This window comes from Aquila chrysaetos, chromosome 7 (genome assembly GCF_900496995.4).
Source record: "Aquila chrysaetos chrysaetos chromosome 7, bAquChr1.4, whole genome shotgun sequence".
NCBI lineage: Eukaryota > Metazoa > Chordata > Aves > Accipitriformes > Accipitridae > Aquila > Aquila chrysaetos.
This window is the reverse complement of record NC_044010.1, coordinates 38,394,430-38,414,966: the sequence shown is the minus strand read 5'-3', so window position 1 is coordinate 38,414,966 and position 20,537 is coordinate 38,394,430. Positions and strand designations below refer to the sequence as shown.

General features: G+C 37.1%; 1 protein-coding gene across 5 annotated transcripts in view; it reads left to right on the top strand.

Annotated features, from left to right (window-relative positions):
• Positions 1 to 20,537, top strand: part of USP9X (ubiquitin specific peptidase 9 X-linked) — a 104,698-nt gene that overhangs the window by 22,543 nt on the left and 61,618 nt on the right. For 4 of the 5 annotated variants that reach the window (XM_030020150.2, XM_030020149.2, XM_030020151.2 and 1 more), the window contains exons 2-11: positions 2,232 to 2,485; positions 4,397 to 4,542; positions 4,908 to 4,987; positions 11,086 to 11,198; positions 11,984 to 12,202; positions 13,383 to 13,498; positions 13,742 to 13,993; positions 14,076 to 14,214; positions 15,809 to 15,961; positions 19,889 to 19,993. In XM_030020150.2, coding sequence (XP_029876010.1) covers positions 2,390 to 2,485; positions 4,397 to 4,542; positions 4,908 to 4,987; positions 11,086 to 11,198; positions 11,984 to 12,202; positions 13,383 to 13,498; positions 13,742 to 13,993; positions 14,076 to 14,214; positions 15,809 to 15,961; positions 19,889 to 19,993 — 1,419 coding nt within the window. In that variant the 5' untranslated portion in view covers positions 2,232 to 2,389. Of the gene's footprint in view, positions 1 to 1,917; positions 2,010 to 2,231; positions 2,486 to 4,396; positions 4,543 to 4,907; positions 4,988 to 11,085; positions 11,199 to 11,983; positions 12,203 to 13,382; positions 13,499 to 13,741; positions 13,994 to 14,075; positions 14,215 to 15,808; positions 15,962 to 19,888; positions 19,994 to 20,537 lie in introns of those variants that run through there. The other variant, XM_041124898.1, reaches the window with a different exon arrangement.

Below are 20,537 nucleotides of genomic sequence, written 5' to 3'. Positions count from 1 at the left end.
TGCCCAGACCCTTCAGCTAAGCGCAGAGGCAAAATCTGAGGGTAAATCCACGCTACTGTAAGTAAGTCTAACAGGAGAGCTGCAGTTTTGTCCTGGTTGTCTGGCTGGCATTGGGACGAGTATGCTCTGGCCTTGCAGTACACTAGTTCAGGTAATTAAAGAAGCTGAAAAATAATCATGGTCTTTGTAACTTTGTGAGGTTTTGTTGCTGTTGTTTCCTTTAGTACTGTGAACTGGCTAACTTCATGATAGTTCAGCCAAAAGTATTAGAGTAAGAAAGAGATGAGATTGAAGCAGGTTGCAGTTGATGTAAGTTATTGTGGAACCACAGCTGCCAGTGGTCACTTCTTTCTGCAGTTTACGCAAACCCAGACCAGGATTGCTGCTGAAAGGAGCTGTTTCACCTTTTTCCTGCTTCTTTGCTACCTCACTCCTTGTGCCAACACAAGTTTTTGTGTGGCTGTATTGTGAACCAGACCTGTTACGGAAGAATGGTGGTGATTAAGGAAGGTTTATTGTGGTGATAGTTGGCTTAGGACTGTTGAAAAGTACAATGTAAGTTGGTGGAAGTTTGATTTCGTTGGTTTATGCAAGTATCTAGAAGCCTCAATCAGGTAGTGCAGGGGAACTGACTGCACTGAACTGCAGTAGACTGCTCTGTGTGTGTGTGTGTGTGTGTGTGTTTATATATATATATATATATGGCAGGAAACTTAGTCTTGCTAATACTTTCTACCTAGTGATCTTTCTAAACATCAATAGAAAACAAGTAAATACTCAGGAGGGCATTTTAAAAAGAGCACCAATTAAAATAAGTTCATTTTAAAAATTGCATTTAAAAAAATCAGTTTCTTCCTAAAGAAAATTTGAGTTGGTAATGCCTCTGTTCTGAACTTAGCAGACTTACTAAGCTCTATGAATATGAATTCTGAAGAGTGGGGATGGATTACAATTGCTTGTATCCAAAGAACACAGTTCTGTTCAAAAGTGAACATTATTTTGGTGACAATATTGGAGAACTCTAAATTTGTTGGTGCTGTTAATATTGGATTCTGCACAGGGGAGGAATAGTGTATTCAGTCAAAATTTTTATTGTATATATAACGGCTTGCAAATTTGCACGATTTAGGAAAGGATTTTAAAGCGTCTTGGAGAAAGATAACAGCATTGAAAAATAATTTGAGATGAGATGTCATAATAAAACACTTAGAAATATGCATAATGTTACAGCAGAAATTTTACTCCTAACTGGTTAACTTGAAGCTTTTGCTGGTTGAATCAGGAACTTAGCACTGCCAAATGAATCTTGCTGAAAGCTCATAGAATTCTTTCTACCACCCTACATGCCTTTTGAACTTCCTGAGTACTGTTGTTGTTGGTTTATGTGGTGCTTGGAACTCTGAGTTGCTCTAGAAAATTACTTTTTGTCTTCTGTGGTTATACAGTGCCCTGTGGTATAGAGTGGAATTGCTGTTATAACTTAACGCAACTTTTTATTTCTGTATTTAACACAATGAAGTTGAAATATGTAGTGATTATTGAACTGTTGGTATATCATGATTACAGGATCAACAAATAAATCTGATGTCAGAATTTTCTTAATATAATCCACTAAAATAGTTGGTGGGGATGTGATGGGTTTTGTAGTGGGTCTGAAAGGCCAGTGGACCCAGGTTTTCATAGGCACGTGCTGGAAGAATGGAATACAGGTCAAATGCCCTGGGTAAATACTGATTTGCTAACAGAAGAAGTTTGGCTGCAGGGTCTCTATTAGTCTTAGATGAGGTAGAATCAATCTCCCTCTCAGACATCTGCAGTTAGACAGTGTCAGGAGAAGAGTATTAGAAAAGATGACAAATTTGGCTGCTTATGCTCTTAACCAGGTCATTTCTACATAGATCTTGATCAGCACCTTGAATTCAAATTGAAAATCTACTATAACAATTCACAACAGAGTCAGAGTAAACAGCTGCATTTTGGATGCATGTCAGTTTCTCAGTGGTATAGAGGTAATTATCAGTGTAATTTTTACTTAGAACATTAAAATCGTGTTAAATACTTCAAATGTTACCTTCCTTTGATGTCAGTTGTACTCAATAAAATGAAACACTAAGTCTAAAATAAAAGATTCTTTATAGCAGTGTATTTGTTTTTGTAGTGATCTTTTTCAGGTACGGATTACTTTATAGGCATGTGTCAATATAGCATATTGTCTTTTTTTTTTTTTTCAGTTTATGCAATGGTCTCTGCAAGATGGCATGTTCTTGAGTTGGAGCTTTTTAAGGCAAGCATATGCTGGTACTTCAACTTTACTAAGTGGACTATAATTTCTTCTCTCGCAACAACTACATAAGCAGACAAAATTGCAAAGATCTGCCCTGTGTCGAGTATGACAGCCACGACTCGTGGCTCTCCGGTAGGAGGGAATGATAGCCAGGGCCAGGCTCCTGATGGACAGTCCCAGCCTCCCCTCCAGCAGAATCAGGTATGATATTAACAATCAAATTGTCTAAAAATAAAGTGTTTAGTACTTTAGAAATAGTGTTTCTGAATTATTTGAGTTTGCGTATTCCTAGAGATGTCTAGTTAAGTTAGATATCTTTTTGTGTGTGTCTGGAAGTACAAAAAGATTTTGAGGGATGAAGGTAGTGCTATTGGCAAAGTAGATACAGTTAGGGAGCACTGCATTGCAAAAGATGCTCCCTTTTCAAGCAGCGGCATAGTTCTTTCAAGCTTACGTATTTTGGATAAGAAGCCTTCTTGGAATAATTTCAGAAGCTTCCTCAGAACTGCATTGTAGACTTAACCTGCCACAGATTGGTAAAACTACACTCTGAGAGTTCGGTTTATGCTCAGTTCTGCAAAAGCACTTTTTGGATAAAAAAGCTTATAAGTGGGTATCAGCTCTTTAAGACCAGCTTCATCTAGGTCTCTGTTCATTGTACTAGACTCCCTAAACAATGTGGCATGTTTCTGTCGAACAGGTTATCCTGATTTCAAAAAATAAGCAAAAACTTTCAAATACTACATCATAATGTGATGATTCTTTTTTTTTCGGGAAAAAATAACAGAAAAGATGCTTTTAAACAGTGCAGCCAAACCCATTTAAGATAAAAGCTACCCTGTCATTTAATTCAGTTAGAAGATGATATTTGTTTAATATCATAAGGTTTAATGTTGCTACTTCCTGAGAATGAATTGTTCTTTGGAACATGTGTGGTGGGCTGACCCTGGCTGCCAGGTAAGCCCCCACCCTATTGCTCACTCTCTCCACCTCGGTGGGATGGGGGAGAGAATCGGAAAGGAAAAGTGGGAAATTCTGTAGGTTGAGATAAAGGCAGTTTAATAAGTGAAGGGATAATGGGGGAAACAAGTTATGCAAATGCAGTCACTCACCACCAGCTGATGGATGCCCAGCTAGTCCCCAGGCAACAGCTGCCTTGGAAAAAAACTCCCCCCCTGTTTTATGGTCAAGCTTGGCATTACATGGTATGGAATATCTCTTTGGTCAGCTCAGGTCAGCTGTCCTGGCTGTGTCCCCTCCCAGCCTCTTGCCCACCTCCAGCCTACTTACTGGTGGGGGGCAAAGTGAAAAACACAAGGCCTTGAATCTGTGCAAGAGCACTATTCAGCAACAGACAAAACACTGGTGTGTTATCAATACTATTTTGGTTACAAATCCAAAACCCAACACCATACAGGGTGCTGTGAAGAAAATTAACTCCATGCCAACCAGACCCTGTACAACATATGAAAAATGTTCTTGAGGTTTTGGTCCTCTCTTGTCCTCCTAAATCTTGCTGTTCTGATTTGAATCTTTATTATTGTCAATTCATACTATTTCTATATATGAATAAGCATGCATCTACAAAATGCATTGTGTTTTGCATGGCCCATGAAAATGGGCTTAACTAGTCATGTTCTTGGAGGTTGGTTAGTAGCCAACTTTAGTAGTGTGTTACTCATTTTTAGCAAACTTCTTCTAAAAATGTTTTTCGTGTTGGTTTTCTTCTGTGCTGTTGCTGAAGTTTGTCTTTCTACCTAAAATAGTCATATTTTCTGCAGAAGACTTGTAAAAACTGGAGCATCTGTATAGTCTTTTATTTTCACCTTCTAGATAAGTGGTCTGCTGAAAGTAGAAGTTTGTTATAAAAACCCCCCACTTTCCTCAGTGGGAAAGTAGCTTAATTTTTAAACTGTTGAGATAAAAAGCATACAGCACATTTTATGCTCTATTTTTTGTTAATAAATTTGAAATCAAATGGTTTTGTTATATTTTATGATGACAGGTACTTACTTCAAGTGATTCTTTGAAACACAATGTGAAGCAAAAATGCCAAAATAAGTGGCACGTAAGTGCAGTCAGTATTTAAAGTATTTTCCATACCAATTTTAGACTTCTTCACCTGATTCGTCCAATGAGAACTCCCCAGCTACCCCGCCTGATGAGCAGGGCCAAGGAGATGCTCCACCCCAGCTTGAAGATGAGGAGCCTGCATTTCCACACACAGACCTGGCAAAGTTGGATGACATGATTAACAGGTATTTTCACACTTTTTTCAGAGGGTGTAGATTATTTGTGCAAATACCTTGATAGTGGAATCAGGATTCTTGCATCTTTGTTTCACTGGATTTCTTGAAATACTTTTTTTATTGAGTTAGAATTGCAAAGAGAGAGAGGCTCAAATCAGAGGGTTTTTTGTGTGTGGGTTTTTGGGTTTTTTTTTTGGTTTTTTTTTTTTTTTTGTTTGTTTTTTTTTTTTTTTTTTTTTTAATGGAGTGCTTATCAGGGCCTTTAAAAATGTATATTCTTACCCTATATTAAAAGCATTATAAAGGGCAAGGATTCTTGATTTTTAAGCAGCACAACTGAAATACAGGGGGGTTTGTTTTGTTTTTGAATATAGGCCTCGATGGGTTGTTCCTGTATTGCCGAAAGGGGAATTAGAAGTTCTTCTAGAAGCTGCTATCGACCTAAGTAAAAAAGGTAAGCTGAAAAGACAGTTAATGATTATTGGGCCAGTGTGTAAAGTCTTTTCTTGTTCTTTTGAATCCCTGGTGGAGGCTTAAAACTTTTTAATTGTTTCTGTTACAACCCTGGTCCTGAAGATTGTGTCAGAGTGGTATGCAGAACTTTCATAGATCAGTAATTTTAGAAAGTCATCAATGTAGTTAGAAATTAGGTGCCTTAGCATGAGTAGGGAAGTTGAATAAGCTCACAGCAATAAAAATCTTGTCATTCCTGTCCTACCTGTTTTCTGTATTCACTTTGATATCAGACCTAGTGGGTTTGGTCTTTATAACAGATACTAAAACTCAAAAGAATTCTATTTTTTAAAAAACAGGTTATTAACCTAGCTTTCCAAATGTCTTGCTGTAATTTTTTTTTCAAATTTGGCATGCACGTACTTTTGAGAATATTAGAGAAAAGTTAGAATTTTAAACAGCGTGACTTAGACTAATAGTTCTACCATATTGCTTGCTGTGTCTGACTTGCCTAAAAGAAGGAGGGTTCCATATCAGGACTGTGTATGTGTTTGATAAATTGTACTAGTCAGATTGACAAGTTCATTGTGTGTTCTGGAAAGTTCTATTCTCCTGGAAAGTTGCTTTGGTCTCCTATTCAGGTCAGTATTTGTTGCCCCAGTATTTGAGTAATACCAGAAGTCAGATCAAAATATTTTTCTGGGGTATCTACACTTACCAGCTAGTTGTGTTTTAAATATAGTGACATACAAAGTGCCCGTTCCTTACTTTTGCATAGCTGGACCAAGTTGACTTCACTTCCATGTCAATAAAGGTTATTCTTAGGCAGTTTTAAGAATAAAAACCTGATTGTGGTCATGATATTCTGGGTTATCTTTATTGTTTTCTGTAAGTCTTTTCTGCTCTGGAGCACTCTCTGGAGAAACAAAAGTTACGGTGCACCTTTGTGATCCAAAACAAGATAATGACATGTTGTTGCCAACACTGATTTCAGCCGTAGTTGCACTTGGAATTGGCTTCTTTGCATGTAGCTAGGTCTGGCAGGGATCCTAAGGTGAGTGTAGAATTTTCAAGTGATCGCATCTCTTCAGGGACAAAAGAAATGCCAACTTACGGAAAGAAAATGCAGCCATCTTTTTGTCTGGGCTGTTGGAACAGCGCAGTAAAAAAATTCTCTGCTTGTGATTTGTGAGAGAGGAGATGTATGTACTGCCAGCTGTGAAGTCATCTCTTAAAAAAAAAAAAAAAAAAAACCAAAACAAAAAAACCCCAAAAAACCCCCAAAAAACCCCAACCAACAAACCCCAACAAAAAACTGTCAATGCAATGAAGTAATAAGAGCAGAATGAGATTTTTGGCTACTCCTAACATCAGCATACCTCTCCAAAGTGTCAGACTTAGTTGAAAGTTCCCAAACAAAAAGTTTTCTCTTTTTCCTCTTGAAGTTGTGAAAAACAGTGGAAATCTATTCATATGCTTTATGCACTTCAATTTTTATTAAGTTGTTGATGTCCAACTCTGAAAAGGGCTTCTGCATTGCTATCTAATTATTCTTCCTCTTGCCCTCTAGATGAATTCCTATGTGTGTACGTATGCAAGGATTATTGGCTAAGGAGAAAATAAGGAAAGCTGTTAGAAGTAGTTGTTCATTAACTGTTATCTTTACAGTTACATCCTATATTTTTTTTTTCCTCGCTACTTGAAGTTACGTGATGGTTCTTTTTTAAATCACTGCCAGTGCTTGAGGAATATGATAGGGTGCTCACTTGGTATAACTGACACTATTTTGGTAGCTCAAAACTTGGCGGACACTGTTTCAGAGCTGTGTATGTATAGCGAAGTAATACAAATGATTCTGTTGTGTACATTTCTTAACAGATCAAAAATGTGTTCCATTATCTCAGTAAGATCTAAAGTTGGACACCTTGCTACCTTTCTAAGGGCATTTTTCTTAATCTGAGGAGTTCTGTTTCAAAGGGGGAGAACTGAAAGGAGAAATTGAAAAATAACCAGCTGTTGAACTACATAAATTTTATATTGCAGTCTGTAACTCATTTAAATCGTGAAGCAACAAAACCTAAAAAGAGCCCAGTAAATTTTTTTATCAAGCACCATTTTCTAGTGGTTAGGATTCTCAAGTAGCTTTTATTCCTAACCGTGCCAGTGGCCATCGGCATTGGCATTCTCAAGTGACTCTGGGGTAACTGCTGTCTTTGTGACCCTGTTTATAAAATAAAAGTGATATTTGCATCCTCTTTAAATCTTTTCAGGAACTGAAATTGAAAGGGACATAACTGAACTGAAAGTACTTGTAAGAATTAAATGTCATCATTACCACCTTCAAGTGCAAGGAGCAAATTTGACAAGAGTAGTATGAATCCTGTCTAGACTGTGTCTTATATTATTCCTGGCAGATGCATTTATTTATGGAAGATTATCTTTCTATGTGTAGGCATCAGTGTATTATTCTTTGTTAAGCAAACCATGAGACTGTCAAATGATAGTCTGGAGTTACTTGCTAATAGAAGAAAATCTATTTGAAAAATAGCATTTAATAGCAAGACTGATGTTTATCTTTACAACAATTCTGGAATACTTATGAAGTGTTTTGAGTAATGAGATTTGCTCCAGAAATAAATGTCATAATGCTATAAATTTAAAACTAAAAAAAGTTGTTAGTTTTAGGTTTTTGGTTTTTTATAGGCTAGAATATTCTCCACTCTTTCTTTCAAAATCCCCTCAACAACTCTGCACTGCTCCGCCTTTGTTGTGGGTTTTATTGCTCCTAACGTTTACATTCAATTTTTAACATGCTGCCAGAACTTTCCAATGTGAGAAATGCAAGCAAGACGCAAGACAACTTTTAGAATTTGTAGCTTAAACTGAAATGAGATTTCACTGCACAACTTAAACCTTCAACCTTAATCCCAAATCTTTGTTTTTGATGAATTACAAAGGCTTACAGAGTGGGAAAGAGTAGAGAGGCAGGCCCTAGAGCCTCAAAAAAAAAAAAAGTGTGTGTGTGCATGAGCACACGTGCATCCAAAAGCTAGGCAGCCCAATAATGGGAGTTGTTTCCAGCATCCTCTCTAAAGGCCATCTCTCTCTGTATAATCCATCTGCATGTCTATGGGATCACCCTTGAGTTCCTTACTGAAGCTGTATCTTCTGCATTTTCTTGAAATGGTTATTTTTAGCCATCTGTCTGAAGCAAGGACAGCAGATTTGTGTCGTCATGCTCCAAAGTTTCTTAGCCAGGTATGTGGGCTAGAACCAATTCAGTGAAATGAGTTACAGCAGGGTCAGTGCAGTATCTTGGTGTAGAAGGACACTCATACTCCTGATGATTAAGAGTTATTGAAAGCCTGCCAGAATCTGTGAGTACCGTGTGTATCCATTGTGCCCATGGGCAAGTGTGGGTTTCCCCAGAGCTTATTAGCTCCAGGTCACTGTCAATTCTGCAGGGTCTGAGCCAGCCCTTGGCAAGCTGCTGGAAGGTTTCTGTGCTGCACTTCCTGAGGCTCCAGGTCTGGTGGGGGCTTTGCTGGCACAGCGCCACACCAGTGTGTGGAGCCAGCTCAGCTCTAGGGCTGCAGCTACAAAAGTTGTGTGTCCAAAGTCCTGGAGAAGAGGAGCTGAGTGATTTTGCTTGAGGCCTTTGTGCTCATATCCTATACTGTTGAATACCCCTCAGATGCATTTTTGTTCATATATGCTTGCATCTGGACTGACAAGTTTCATGGACCCAGAGAGCTTCTGCTCTTGTGACAGGGTTAATACACTCTGTGTGGTTTATCTGGCGAACTGACCACGTTTAAGCATGTTACAGAAATCAAATGGCCCTCTGTTCTTCCTCCAATACCTTAATTGCAGCTCCTGTATACTGTATGTTGCAATTCACCTTTTCCTTTCATATTCACTTTTTTCTCACTGCATAATCCAGGTCTCCCAACTTTTCTCTAAATACTTAGCTCAGGGCTGCATGCACTTACTTATCTCTTGTATTTTTCCTTATCCTTCTTTGCTCTCAGAATTTGGACAACAGGGAGGAAAATGGCTGCTTATGGTCTAATCTAAAAGTTAGTGATACTGAATCTGATTCAAGCAGTAGATGCCAGGTGTCTAGTGTAATTGCTATTTCTCTTTTCACTGTCTTTGAGTTGCTCTTGCTTCCTGTCCTAACCTGCTGTCTTCTAGGACTCCTGTACCCTGCTTTTGATGGTACTCCGGTCCTTGTAGACACCTAGCATTGGTTCCTTCCATAAGTGTCATCTATTGTTTCAGCAGTATGCAGCATTGTGGGAGACAGTAGAAGGTGATTGTATATCCAGCAGTTGTACAACTATCTTCTAAGGTTCTACATCTTCCCTCTCTTTCCAAGTTCAGTGAAGTACAGAAAGGACAATGTATTTTGAAACATACTCTGTTTTGGTATTCCTGAACTTGGTTTGAAATGTCCTGCTGACTCAAGCTGGCCAACCATTGTGGGGGGAGATGGTCCAAGAAGTACTTGAAAGTTTGAGAGGTATTTCAGTGTGGTATACTGGTACTCTGAGGAACATTAAAATCACTTGAGTGCCTGCTTTAAATTGTATTCAAGAATTAAGTTCACTGTTACATTTGGGCTCAGAAAGGAACATTTCCCCTAGATCAGGTTGACCACATTGGATGCCGTCCCTGTCCTCTGTTTTGTACAGGGTGAGGAGTTAATTTAACAAAGTCCTTTGTTTACTGCAAATGCCTAAGTTTTAGGCACTGTCCATCTCTCTTCTTTTGTCATATTGTCATTGCTGTGGCTTGCAGCCTTTTATTACTGGTCTTACTTCTTGCTATATAGTGTAGGGATGTCAGCTATTCAGACTGCAAGCTACATAGAAAGATAACATGGAGTTTTTTTATACTTGGCCACATAGTGTATATCATGTACCTCTGGTAGTGATAAAAGGAGGGAACACTGGAGTAGTTTTTGAGGTGGTGACAGGGGCTCTCCAAAGATCCCTGCTTTACTGAAGTTGCTTAAAGAGCTGTACCCACTGTAAGTGTATAGGCTAGCAGGGCCTGTTACAGGAGTTTGGAAAGCCTTTGTGGTATGTACTAACGTGCAGGGCATATGTTCTGTGACCACTTTTGAAAGGAACCTCTGTTGTACAGTTGTTTGTGACTATGAGGAACTTTAATTTGATAACCCAAATGAATCCTTCCCAAACCAGTGGAAGTTGCTGTCAGGTTGTCTCATTAAGGAGGCTGTGGGGAGTGGTGGCAATAATTTTTGTGAATCTGGATGCTGTAGGCTTGTTGAATGCTAAGATTCCCTGATTGAAAATTAAACTTGTTCTGTAAATAAACTGTGCAGACAGTTTTCTTTTTATAATATACCCAATGGCTTTCATTTTCAACTGAACTTTTGATGGGGAAACACAGATTTCTTGAAATACTGGCTTGTAAATAACTCCAGAGCTTTAAAATAGCTGAAAGAAAAGTATGGAGCACTCTTCTTTAGTTTTTAACTTGACATATGGTGGCTGCAAAGGTTTATGACAGTGTTGGGGTCCAGGTGTGTTGGATCCTGGCAGCGGAATTACAAGAAACTGTATTTCAAGTGAGGGTGAGAGACAGAAGGATTAATGTTTATTTTTGCAGGTTAATTGTGTCTGGGAAGCTCAGCAGGTCTCACCCTTTCTCCTCTTCACTCACTAAGTTTTACTGGTAGCAGCTAAATAAGAAAGAACATAAATGCATGTATACTGGAAGAATGGAAAATAACTATTGTACTTATTTTTGTTATTATATCTTGAAGTGTTACAAGCATGAAAAAAAAACCCAACCCTATCACATGTTTTTAAAACAATTTAAGTATTATCTAAAGGAGTGCAATTCTTGAGGTGGCTTTACTAGAACATTCATCTGTCAGGTTTTTGTCCATTCAAGCTTAACTTAAGTTTGTCTTCATCCAACACTTCTCTTTTTAAAATAATTCTGAAACTTTAAACACCACCTTTGAAGTCCAAATCACTGCTTTCGCTATTTAAAAGTTCATGTAACTACTAATGAAATTGCATATCTAATAGTTTGGTTTTTTTCTTTTCTATTTTAAAATAGGCCTTGATGTCAAAAGTGAAGCATGCCAGCGATTTTTTCGAGATGGGTTAACAATATCTTTCACAAAAATCCTTACAGATGAGGCAGTGAGTGGCTGGAAGTTTGAGATTCATGTGAGTTTTTAAAGTTTTGTTTCTAAAAAGCATAGTAATATAAACGAGGAATGAGATTGCCTTTGTGACTATGAGGAGACTGCAGAGACTGCATCTTAGTTTTGAAATTCACCTGAACAGAGAAGTGAGAAAACTCTTGTATACATGGCTCGGGGCGGGGGGAGGGGAGTTATCCTTCTATCATTGTTTCATCTTACTGCCTCTGGTGTTTTTGGAAGGAAATAAAACATGAGAGATGATCTGGGGGCAGTGGAACTTTGTATGTTCAGTAGCGCAGCTCTTTTGTTAAGCAGGCTGTCTTTGGCCAGATGTCTAGAGACCTGCTTATTTTTACGTGCATGCTAGGACATGAAAACTTACTTTTTTAGTAAAAGCTTTTAGCAGCCTGCTAACTTCTGAATGTTTGTAGCAGCTGCGTGAGTATAAAAACTACCTGTTGGATAGCTAGTCAGATGCCAAATGAGGAACTGTAAAGATCTTCATAAGCAAATTAAAATCTGTGAGAGAAATGGGTGAAAGAAGGAAAAGTTAGTAGTTCAGTGGGGATTCATGAATGTCTCAAATAACCAAAAATATGTATCTTTTTCCTAAATGTAATTTTTAGCTGAAAACAGATAGTTTAAAGTTTGTTTAAAACCTTTATTGGAGGAAGTACAAATTAAAATACAACATTGTAAAACTCTTATGCAACTCTGCATGCTAGGTACAAATGGTTCAGAGTTTATAGTTCATATTCATTGTAGAGTCACCTGCCACATTCTTGCTGGTTATTTTTTTCTTAATAGAGATGTATTATTAATAACACTCATCGACTAGTGGAACTCTGTGTGGCCAAGCTGTCCCAAGATTGGTTTCCCCTTCTTGAACTTCTTGCCATGGCCTTAAATCCTCACTGCAAATTCCATCTATACAATGGTACTCGTCCCTCAGAAACAGTTCCTGCAGGAGTCCAGCTCGCTGAAGATGAACTTTACGCCCGTCCTCCTGACCCACGATCACCAAAGGTGTGAGAGCATTTTCATACCCGTATTTTTATGTTACCTAATTATTTTTTGTTACCTAATTATACAGTAGCAATAGAAAAGTGTTTTTAGAGGGGGGGAAAAATCCCCCTTCATTCTCTATATCCCTAAGATGTTCTGCTGCTTTTGACTCATATACTAAAACATGATCAGTTAAATTTCCCCTTCTAACTCTTTCAGTCTTTGGTCCACAACCAAACTGTCCTGTGTTTCTGTGGTAAGCTGGCACAACTGTTGGAATGCCATTCCTACTGTGTTAATTAGCTAGCTTGTATTTGCCAGTTGATGGATTTACCTTCTTACTCCACATGATTTTGTAGGTGACATATTTTGAGGAGGAGATAATGTGATAAAGCAGAAATTTTCTCTCCCTTTTCGTATAGTTCCCAAAGATGGGAGAAATGTTTTTAATTGGACACAGGGTGCTAGTGTCAGTGTGGTTTTGGGTTTGGGGGTTTTTTTGTTCATTTTTTGGTTTGGTTTGTTTTTTGGGCAGTTTGGTGGGGCTTTTGGGGTTTGTTTTTTTTGAACTGACTGTGCAGATTAATAATTGTTTTGGTTCTTGGGTCTGAATTTTTCAGAATTTTGCTCCAAATGGCATTGGTACAACTTCAGGAGCTAACTGAATTACATTTTTGTTGCTTTCTTCCTTTTTTTTCTTTATAGTAGAACTGCTAGCTATTGATACATAAGAACCAAAGATAAAGAACTCGGTGTCCTTGGACTTCCTTGCATTGCTAACCACGTTTAGAAGAATGTTATTTTGCGTTCTTACTGCTTTTTTATGCAGCATTATCACATCCAGGACCAGGAAAAAAAAACTAGAATCGTCATGCTTTCTGTAGTAACTTAGCAGCCAAAGCTGAACCTGAAGTATAGTCATTTTTGTTCCTGTATATTTGATAAATTTCTTTGAATAACAAATATATGGCATCTGTTCTTTGATATGGTAACAGGAAAGATCTTGTTGCCTATTTTGAAGCATTTTCTTAAAACTGAATATTTCAACTACATAGGCAAGTTCACTGTCAATTCTATTACCTTCTAACAGTGCATTGTGTAAGGATGTTTTTAAAGCAAGTTTTGTTACTAACAGGTACTTGAAAGTATTTCTAGATGGTAATTTGTAAATTTCAGCAAATAACTGTTTACTATATTGCAGGGTTGGCTCGTAGATCTTATCAACAAGTTTGGCACGTTAAATGGATTTCAAATCTTGCATGATCGCTTCATGAGTGGATCAGCATTGAATGTTCAGATAATTGCAGCTCTCATCAAGTAAGTATTTAAAAAATAATAGTTTACATATTTGGAAAAGTTGGACTAAGTATAAAATATTATGTTAGTGCAAAGCTTGAAGCACTTTTCTTGAAGCACTTCCCCTCACTCCATCTCTTAACTAGTTGTGTTTACCTTCAGAATTTCATGTGATTGTAAATAGACTTGAGTTTGAGTGAATTGCTCCTTACTATCTTAATATTACACAACTACTGATTCTGGCCCTTTTTTCTTTCTTTTTAGGCCATTTGGACAATGTTACGAATTTCTAACATTACATACAGTGAAGAAATATTTCCTTCCAATTATAGAAATGGTTCCACAATTTTTAGAAAATTTAACAGATGATGAACTGAAAAAAGAAGCAAAGAATGAAGCCAAAAATGATGCTCTGTCAATGATAATCAAATCTTTAAAGAACTTAGCTTCAAGAGTTCCAGGACAAGAAGAAACTGTAAAAAACTTAGAAATATTTAGGTTAAAAATGATACTTAGGTAAGATGCTACTCCTAATATGATATGCTACTGCTGACTTTTTTTTTTTTTCCCACACTTCTTACATTTAATTCTCTTACAGGTTGTTACAAATTTCTTCTTTCAATGGTAAAATGAATGCACTAAATGAAGTTAACAAAGTAATATCCAGTGTGTCATATTATACTCATCGGCATGGTAATCCTGAAGAGGAAGAATGGCTTACAGCTGAAAGAATGGCAGTAAGTTCTCCTCTTCACCGAAATTCACTGAATAGACTTTCTTCCTCCTTATTACTTTAATTGTAGAAGTAGCTGTATATTACGGATCCTGCACAATTTTCTTATCTAGTGTTATGAACAGTAGGTATCATGTGATGGTAATAAGTCACTTCAGTAGTAGTCTTTCTGTGAAAAATTGCTGTGTTTGTTTCAGAGGTGCTGTTGAGAATTATTTTCAGTGCTGCTAAAAAAAATGCTTTAAAAATGGAACCTTGAATATATAGTTTTTATATAGTGTTTAAAAAAACCAAACCAAACAAACCTAGGTGAAAGAGGTGTGATTAATTTGAAACTTTAGTGCCACTGTACCTAAAAAAATAAATATTCATTTAAGTAAGGATCCAGTCTGGTTTTTGTGCTTCAAGTAATTTTTTTTCATTAGAGTTCTAAGTGACTGCTCTGCTTTTCACACTTCAGAAGCTGGATTCTTTGGTACAGAAAGTTCTAGATACCACATTTTTATTTATTTAATTTTACATACTTTGAATACTGTTTCATGCTTGAGTGCATATGTAGGGAACTATTAAAATGAGTATTTATGAAGTTAAAGTAGGGACAATTTTCTCTTCATCTTTGAAATTTAATTGTTAAGTGATTTTTGCACTGTTCTGCCCCATCTTTGTGACTGGCTACCTGTTGTGAGGTTTATAATCTACAAAAGGACTGCTGACAAAAAAGAACAACTGCAGTTTGACTAAAAATTCAAAAATGCAGTAGGAGGAAGTAGATCTCTTTTTTACATACTTCCTATAGTTTGGCATCTCAGACAAGACGTCTGTTTTTATTTAAAAACTTCCAAATTTAAGTATTTCACGAGACTAGCTTGAATGTTGTAAGTCTGTAATCAAGGACAGTGTTGGAAGGTAGGATGCTGTGTATGTTTTTCTTTTTCAGTGCTCAAAGCACACACTGCTTTGCTTCAGTCGGAACAAAAAATACATGACACTAGTCTGACTGCTGTCAATGACACCGCTGAAAAAATTGTATCTACTTAAATATGGCTTGAATATTTGCCTCTAATTCAGTTAGACGCATTTTAAAAAACCCTATAAGTGGCAGTACTTAATCTAACCTTTTTATATTTCAGTCCTTCCTTATGGCCTTTTTATGTGATACGTTGTAGGCGTACCAGTAAAGCTAGAAGTGTCTTAAACAATTTGGTTTTGATATTTAATGATTGTGAATTGGAAGAGAAAAATTTTGTTCCTTGAATAGAAGAGTTAAGTGTTCTTCCCATTGGCTTTTTACGTTTGAAGTTGTTTGAACATTTTTATGCTTTGAATTCATGTTTTTAATATGCCTGAAAAAATATTTCCCCTTAAGATATCACAGTGACTAGCATATTGGATTATTTAAAAAGCTGATTTTTTTTTTTTAAAGAGGAAATTAGAGATAAATACCTTCCTCTTGAGCTGTACCTTTCTCACGTCTCCCAGTTAGAATATTGTATACAAAGTCATTAATCTGTAACAGGTTGAAATTTTTCTTTTTACCTTAAATATCAGTGACAGCACTTCAATAATTTGAGATGGCACTACTTTCTTTTTATATTCAGGAATGGATCCAGCAGAATAATATTTTATCAATTGTGTTGAGAGATAGTCTTCATCAACCTCAGTATGTAGAGAAGTTAGAGAAAATTCTCCGGTTTGTCATCAAAGAGAAAGCCCTCACTTTGCAGGATCTTGACAACATTTGGGCTGCACAGGTAAAGAATTCAACTGCTTGTCTGCTACTGCACAGGAGGGATCTTGTTATATGTCGTGTATTGAGAAGATGACCTGTGCTTCTTTTTCTCGGTGTTAGACAGAACTAAAGAAAAAACTTAAAATCAAATGGTGTTGGTTTTTGGGGTCCTGAATCTCAAAATTGTCTTATCAAATGTCTTTGGAAGGGGTCAACTACACCTGTATGTAAAGTCTAAAGGAACGGGTTAGAACATGGTGCAAAGATTATCCTTTCTAAGTATTAAGGAAGCCTCAATGTTGAGTGAAGTCTAGATTATGAAAGAACATGATACATGATGACTTAATATGTTTAAATGCATTAAGAATGTGTATTGCTAATCTCCGAGTTCATGACAGTTGTATAAATTTTTCCTGGGTAAAGCACTGTTAGTAAGGCTTATAATAATGCCTGTTCTGGAAGTTTTTTAACAGCAAATTCTTTCCTTTGTGTTGTAACGATTATTTTTGAAAAACTACAAGTTTTGCAATATTGGCTTGTTTACTTAAATGATCAGTGAAGCTGGGCTTCCTAGCTGTGGGCTGCATGACTTTAGCACACATAATGGGCAGCTGAAGTGACAAAATCATTATTAATTGTTGAGCAGGCAGAAAATAAAAGGTCATTTTAGGATAGAAACAAGCATGAGTACATATATCCTTGTTCATAAGTAATGGGTAGTGAAACTCCAACTTAATTGTAAGCCCTTAGGCCAGTCTTTCAAGTGTGAGAAGGCTAAAATGTAGTTTCCAAGATAGAGGGCTGTACTGTTTTTGGCAGGGATATAGAGTTAAATTTCTTCATAGTAGCTTATTTGAGGCTGTGTAGGTAAAGCGAAAGATTTACCTGTGAAACTCTTTATCTCAACCTGTGAGTTTTTTCACTTTTACCCATCCCGCTGTGGAGTGGAGAGTGAGTGAGCAGCTGCATGGTGCCTAGTTGTTAGCTGGGGTTGTATCATGACAAGGGTTAATACGGGAATTGGGTAGTGCTATATCCCTAGTTTATGTGTGTTCACGCTCTTCTGAAACTCGAACAGTTGGGTTTCAGTGGACTTACCCAGGTGTCTCTATTTTCAGGCATGCTATTTTCAGGTTATGTTTAAAACACTTGGGACTACAGGTGATGTAGTGGAGGGTTGACTTGAGATCTCTGGTGTTGGAACTAACTTCATAATCTCTAGACTTCAATTCCAGCATGATAGTAAATGCACAGGCTGAAACTCAAGAAAGTTTTTATTTTCTCGTTATCCCTAGTCCTGTTTAGAAAATTACATCATTTAACAGAGCAGTACACAGATTACTTGAATTAAGGTCTGTGATCATACTGTTAGTTTTCAGCTTGTGGTCTGTAGACCTCTCCAGACTGTAAGAAGACTGTGGGGGGAAAAAAAGACTTTGAGAAGTTAGTTTGCTGTTTACTAGGCTTGCATTAGCTATATTAGATGCTCACCTTTTATAAGGAGGAAAAAAAAAATAAATCTGAAATTTGGAAAAAAGTCTTCCAAGCAATTATGTTACTCATAGTGCCTGGAAATGGGATATGTGGGTAAGCTAGTTTAAGCCAAACTTTTTACCCTTCCAGTAAAGAGTGAACAAGTGGTGCAACCCTTAAAAGATAGGGATAGCCCACCCCAACAGTTGCAAAAAAACCCGTTAGGAATAAATCTCCCATGCCCTCAAATACCAAGCTTACTCTGCTCACTTCTTATGCTTTCAGTTAGGTAGTTGCTGCAGTGTACTTGCTGTAGTTTTGCCCTGTATTTTTTTTTGTGTGAAAGTTGAATTCAGTAAGTCTTACTCAGGTAGGTGGTTTCACTGTAGCCTTGGCCATGGAATTAAAATAGACTAAAAGGTAAGAATACCAAAATCTGCTAATACAGAATGATTTTCACCAACTTCACTACTCCCTGTGTTTAGTAGTTTTTAGAAGTTATTATTAAATGACTGCTTCCAAGAGCAGCTGGAGCATGAAATTCAGTAGTGAGGAGTTGATTTACTGTGTAGCTTTATATAACAGGCAGGCTATTTTAGCTCTGGCTCAGTGCAGCAACGGTGTGGTTTTGCTTTCAGGCTAAAGCCATTATGTTGCTGCTTGGGTTTAGAGGGTGAGCATGCACAAGTTTACAGTTGACAGTATAGAAGTGCCCTGAGAATCTCAGTATGCAACTAAGAATAAAAATGAGTAGTTTATGAAAAGTAATATCATCATGCTGCTTTTGCAATGTTTTCGTGTCGTACAAAGCCAGTGCTCACAATACAGAAGTATATTTGATTCAAGGAATAATGTTGGAAGTCTCTAAAGGCAAGCATTAAGTTGCAGCCTGTTGAGTTGCAGGGAAAGATCCAGCTGGACAAGAAATAAAATTGCAGAGATTAGTGTTGGAGTCTCATGACTTACATTCTGGAGCATTTAACTAGAACTTTACAGGCGCTTCCCTGTCTCAGCACAGCAAGCTGACAGTTCACATGCCAGGTTCCTCACCTCCTCCTACTGTCTTGTACTGCTTCCCCAGCCTTTTCTGTTCTTCAGGGCTTCCCCATGTCTGTTTAAAAACCTCCCAAGATTGTTACATGCCGCCTTCTTGCTCCGACCCCCCCCCCCCCCCCCCCCCCCCCCCCCCCCCCGCATCTGTGCATACTTCTCTTATTTGTTACATTGTAGATGCTTTTTCTGCCTTGCATGCTCTGTTTTTCTTTCTATCCAGGAAATGGTCTGGTAAGAGCAAAAAAATTACATTATGTTTTGCAAAATCAAGTGGAATAAGTGGTTTAGTAATTCCCCCTCTCATAATCTGACTCATAACATGAAAACGAATGTTCCTACTTAAATTCACTTTTTTAAAAGAAAAATTTATGGCACACTATAAAGAATTTACAGCAGAGCATGTAACAAAGCTATTAGTCTCTTTTTTTTTGTTTTTAAGTGAACTACTGATGCAAGCTTTTAGAAGGAAATGAATTTCAAAACTTCTCATGCATGCATTTTTAATACTGTACGAGATTAATTATATCAAAGTTTGTTTTCTAGGTATTTGTTTCACATTTTTTATTCTATAATTACAGGAAATTTTTCTACAGTAAATAAGCTATTGATTCACATAGCCCAAAATTCTTGGGTTTGAGTGCACATTTAAAGTATGGGATGCATTTTCCAGCCTGGGCATGTAGGAAGGAAATTTTCTTCTTGCCCAGAGTTAAAATTGAGCTAGCTGTTTTTTCCTTGTTGTCCTCCTCCTTAAATGTCAAAATTGTGATATACACCAAACTCTCATTTAAAACCGTGTCTAGTATATAACTCAACATGTTGCCTTAGTTGTTTGTTTGTTAGACTTCGTAAGTTTATAAGCTGCTGGACTTTAAAATGTTGTCTGCCAACAAGTTGTTTGTAATAGAAGGCTTTAGTTGTCTATGAATCCACTAGTACAAAGGAAGTACTTCAGCCTGAGAAACTACATGGAAATATTAAAAATATTTCTACAGCTTAAAACACCTCAATGAAGTTCATTGAGGAAGTGGATTTTGAGTCCTTTCTTAAAAAAAACAAAACAAAAAACTACATAAAAATACTGATTTGTAAGTTTAAATATCCTTTTAGACTTTGTCTACTGTCCCAGCATGATTTTGTTAAAGAGAAAACTATTGTGATATTGCAGTATTTATATTCTAAATAAATATTCGCATGCACACACACAGAGCACACTTAAATACTTAGACATACAAGGGAAATCTAAATTTTGTGACTTCCCAGTGAAGTAAGTATTCAGTTTGCCACACTGCTCCCACAGCATCAGCTTTTCTTGTTGGCCACCTCAAACAGTCTTCTTGTAAAAATGACGTAGGATGTCTTACTGCTTGACTTAATATGGATTGCTACAAATTTTGGTGGAATCTTTTTGTGTTCTTGACAGGCAGGAAAACATGAAGCCATTGTAAAGAATGTACATGATCTCCTTGCAAAATTAGCTTGGGATTTCTCTCCTGAACAGCTTGATCACCTGTTCGACTGTTTTAAGGTAACTATGCACGTTTTGACTGTATTCAGGAAATGGGCTGTGAAGCTGGATACAGATTTGTAACTCTTTAAATGTCTACTTTCTACTTATTTTAGATACGGCCAGTTTCCTTGTGTTAGAAGGCTTCTTAATGTGTAGCAAGTCTGCAATATTTAATATTAGAAGTGCTAGATTTTGCTGTTCTTTAATGACCATTCATTGTGAGATTTTCGAATTACTTCCTGTCTAAAGCAAAGGCTAGTTATGCTAGTTTAATTGACAGTTTTGTTTTCTGGTTTAAATGCTTTTAGGTAGTGCGTGTCTGTTGAGGCTGTAGTATTAAAGTGACATTTAGCAATCCTAGCAATATTGAATTTTTCAAATAAAATAAGTTATTTATCTTAAATACTTTTTTGCATTTGTTCCAAAATATTAAGTGTTGGTGATTTAGTAAATAATGTTTTTCTCCTAGTATTAGAGTAGGTTTCATCAAGTTTACCAGTCATTGCTACTTTTGATCTTTAAGTAGAGGAGATCAAGGACCTCTGTTCCCCACTCCCCCAAC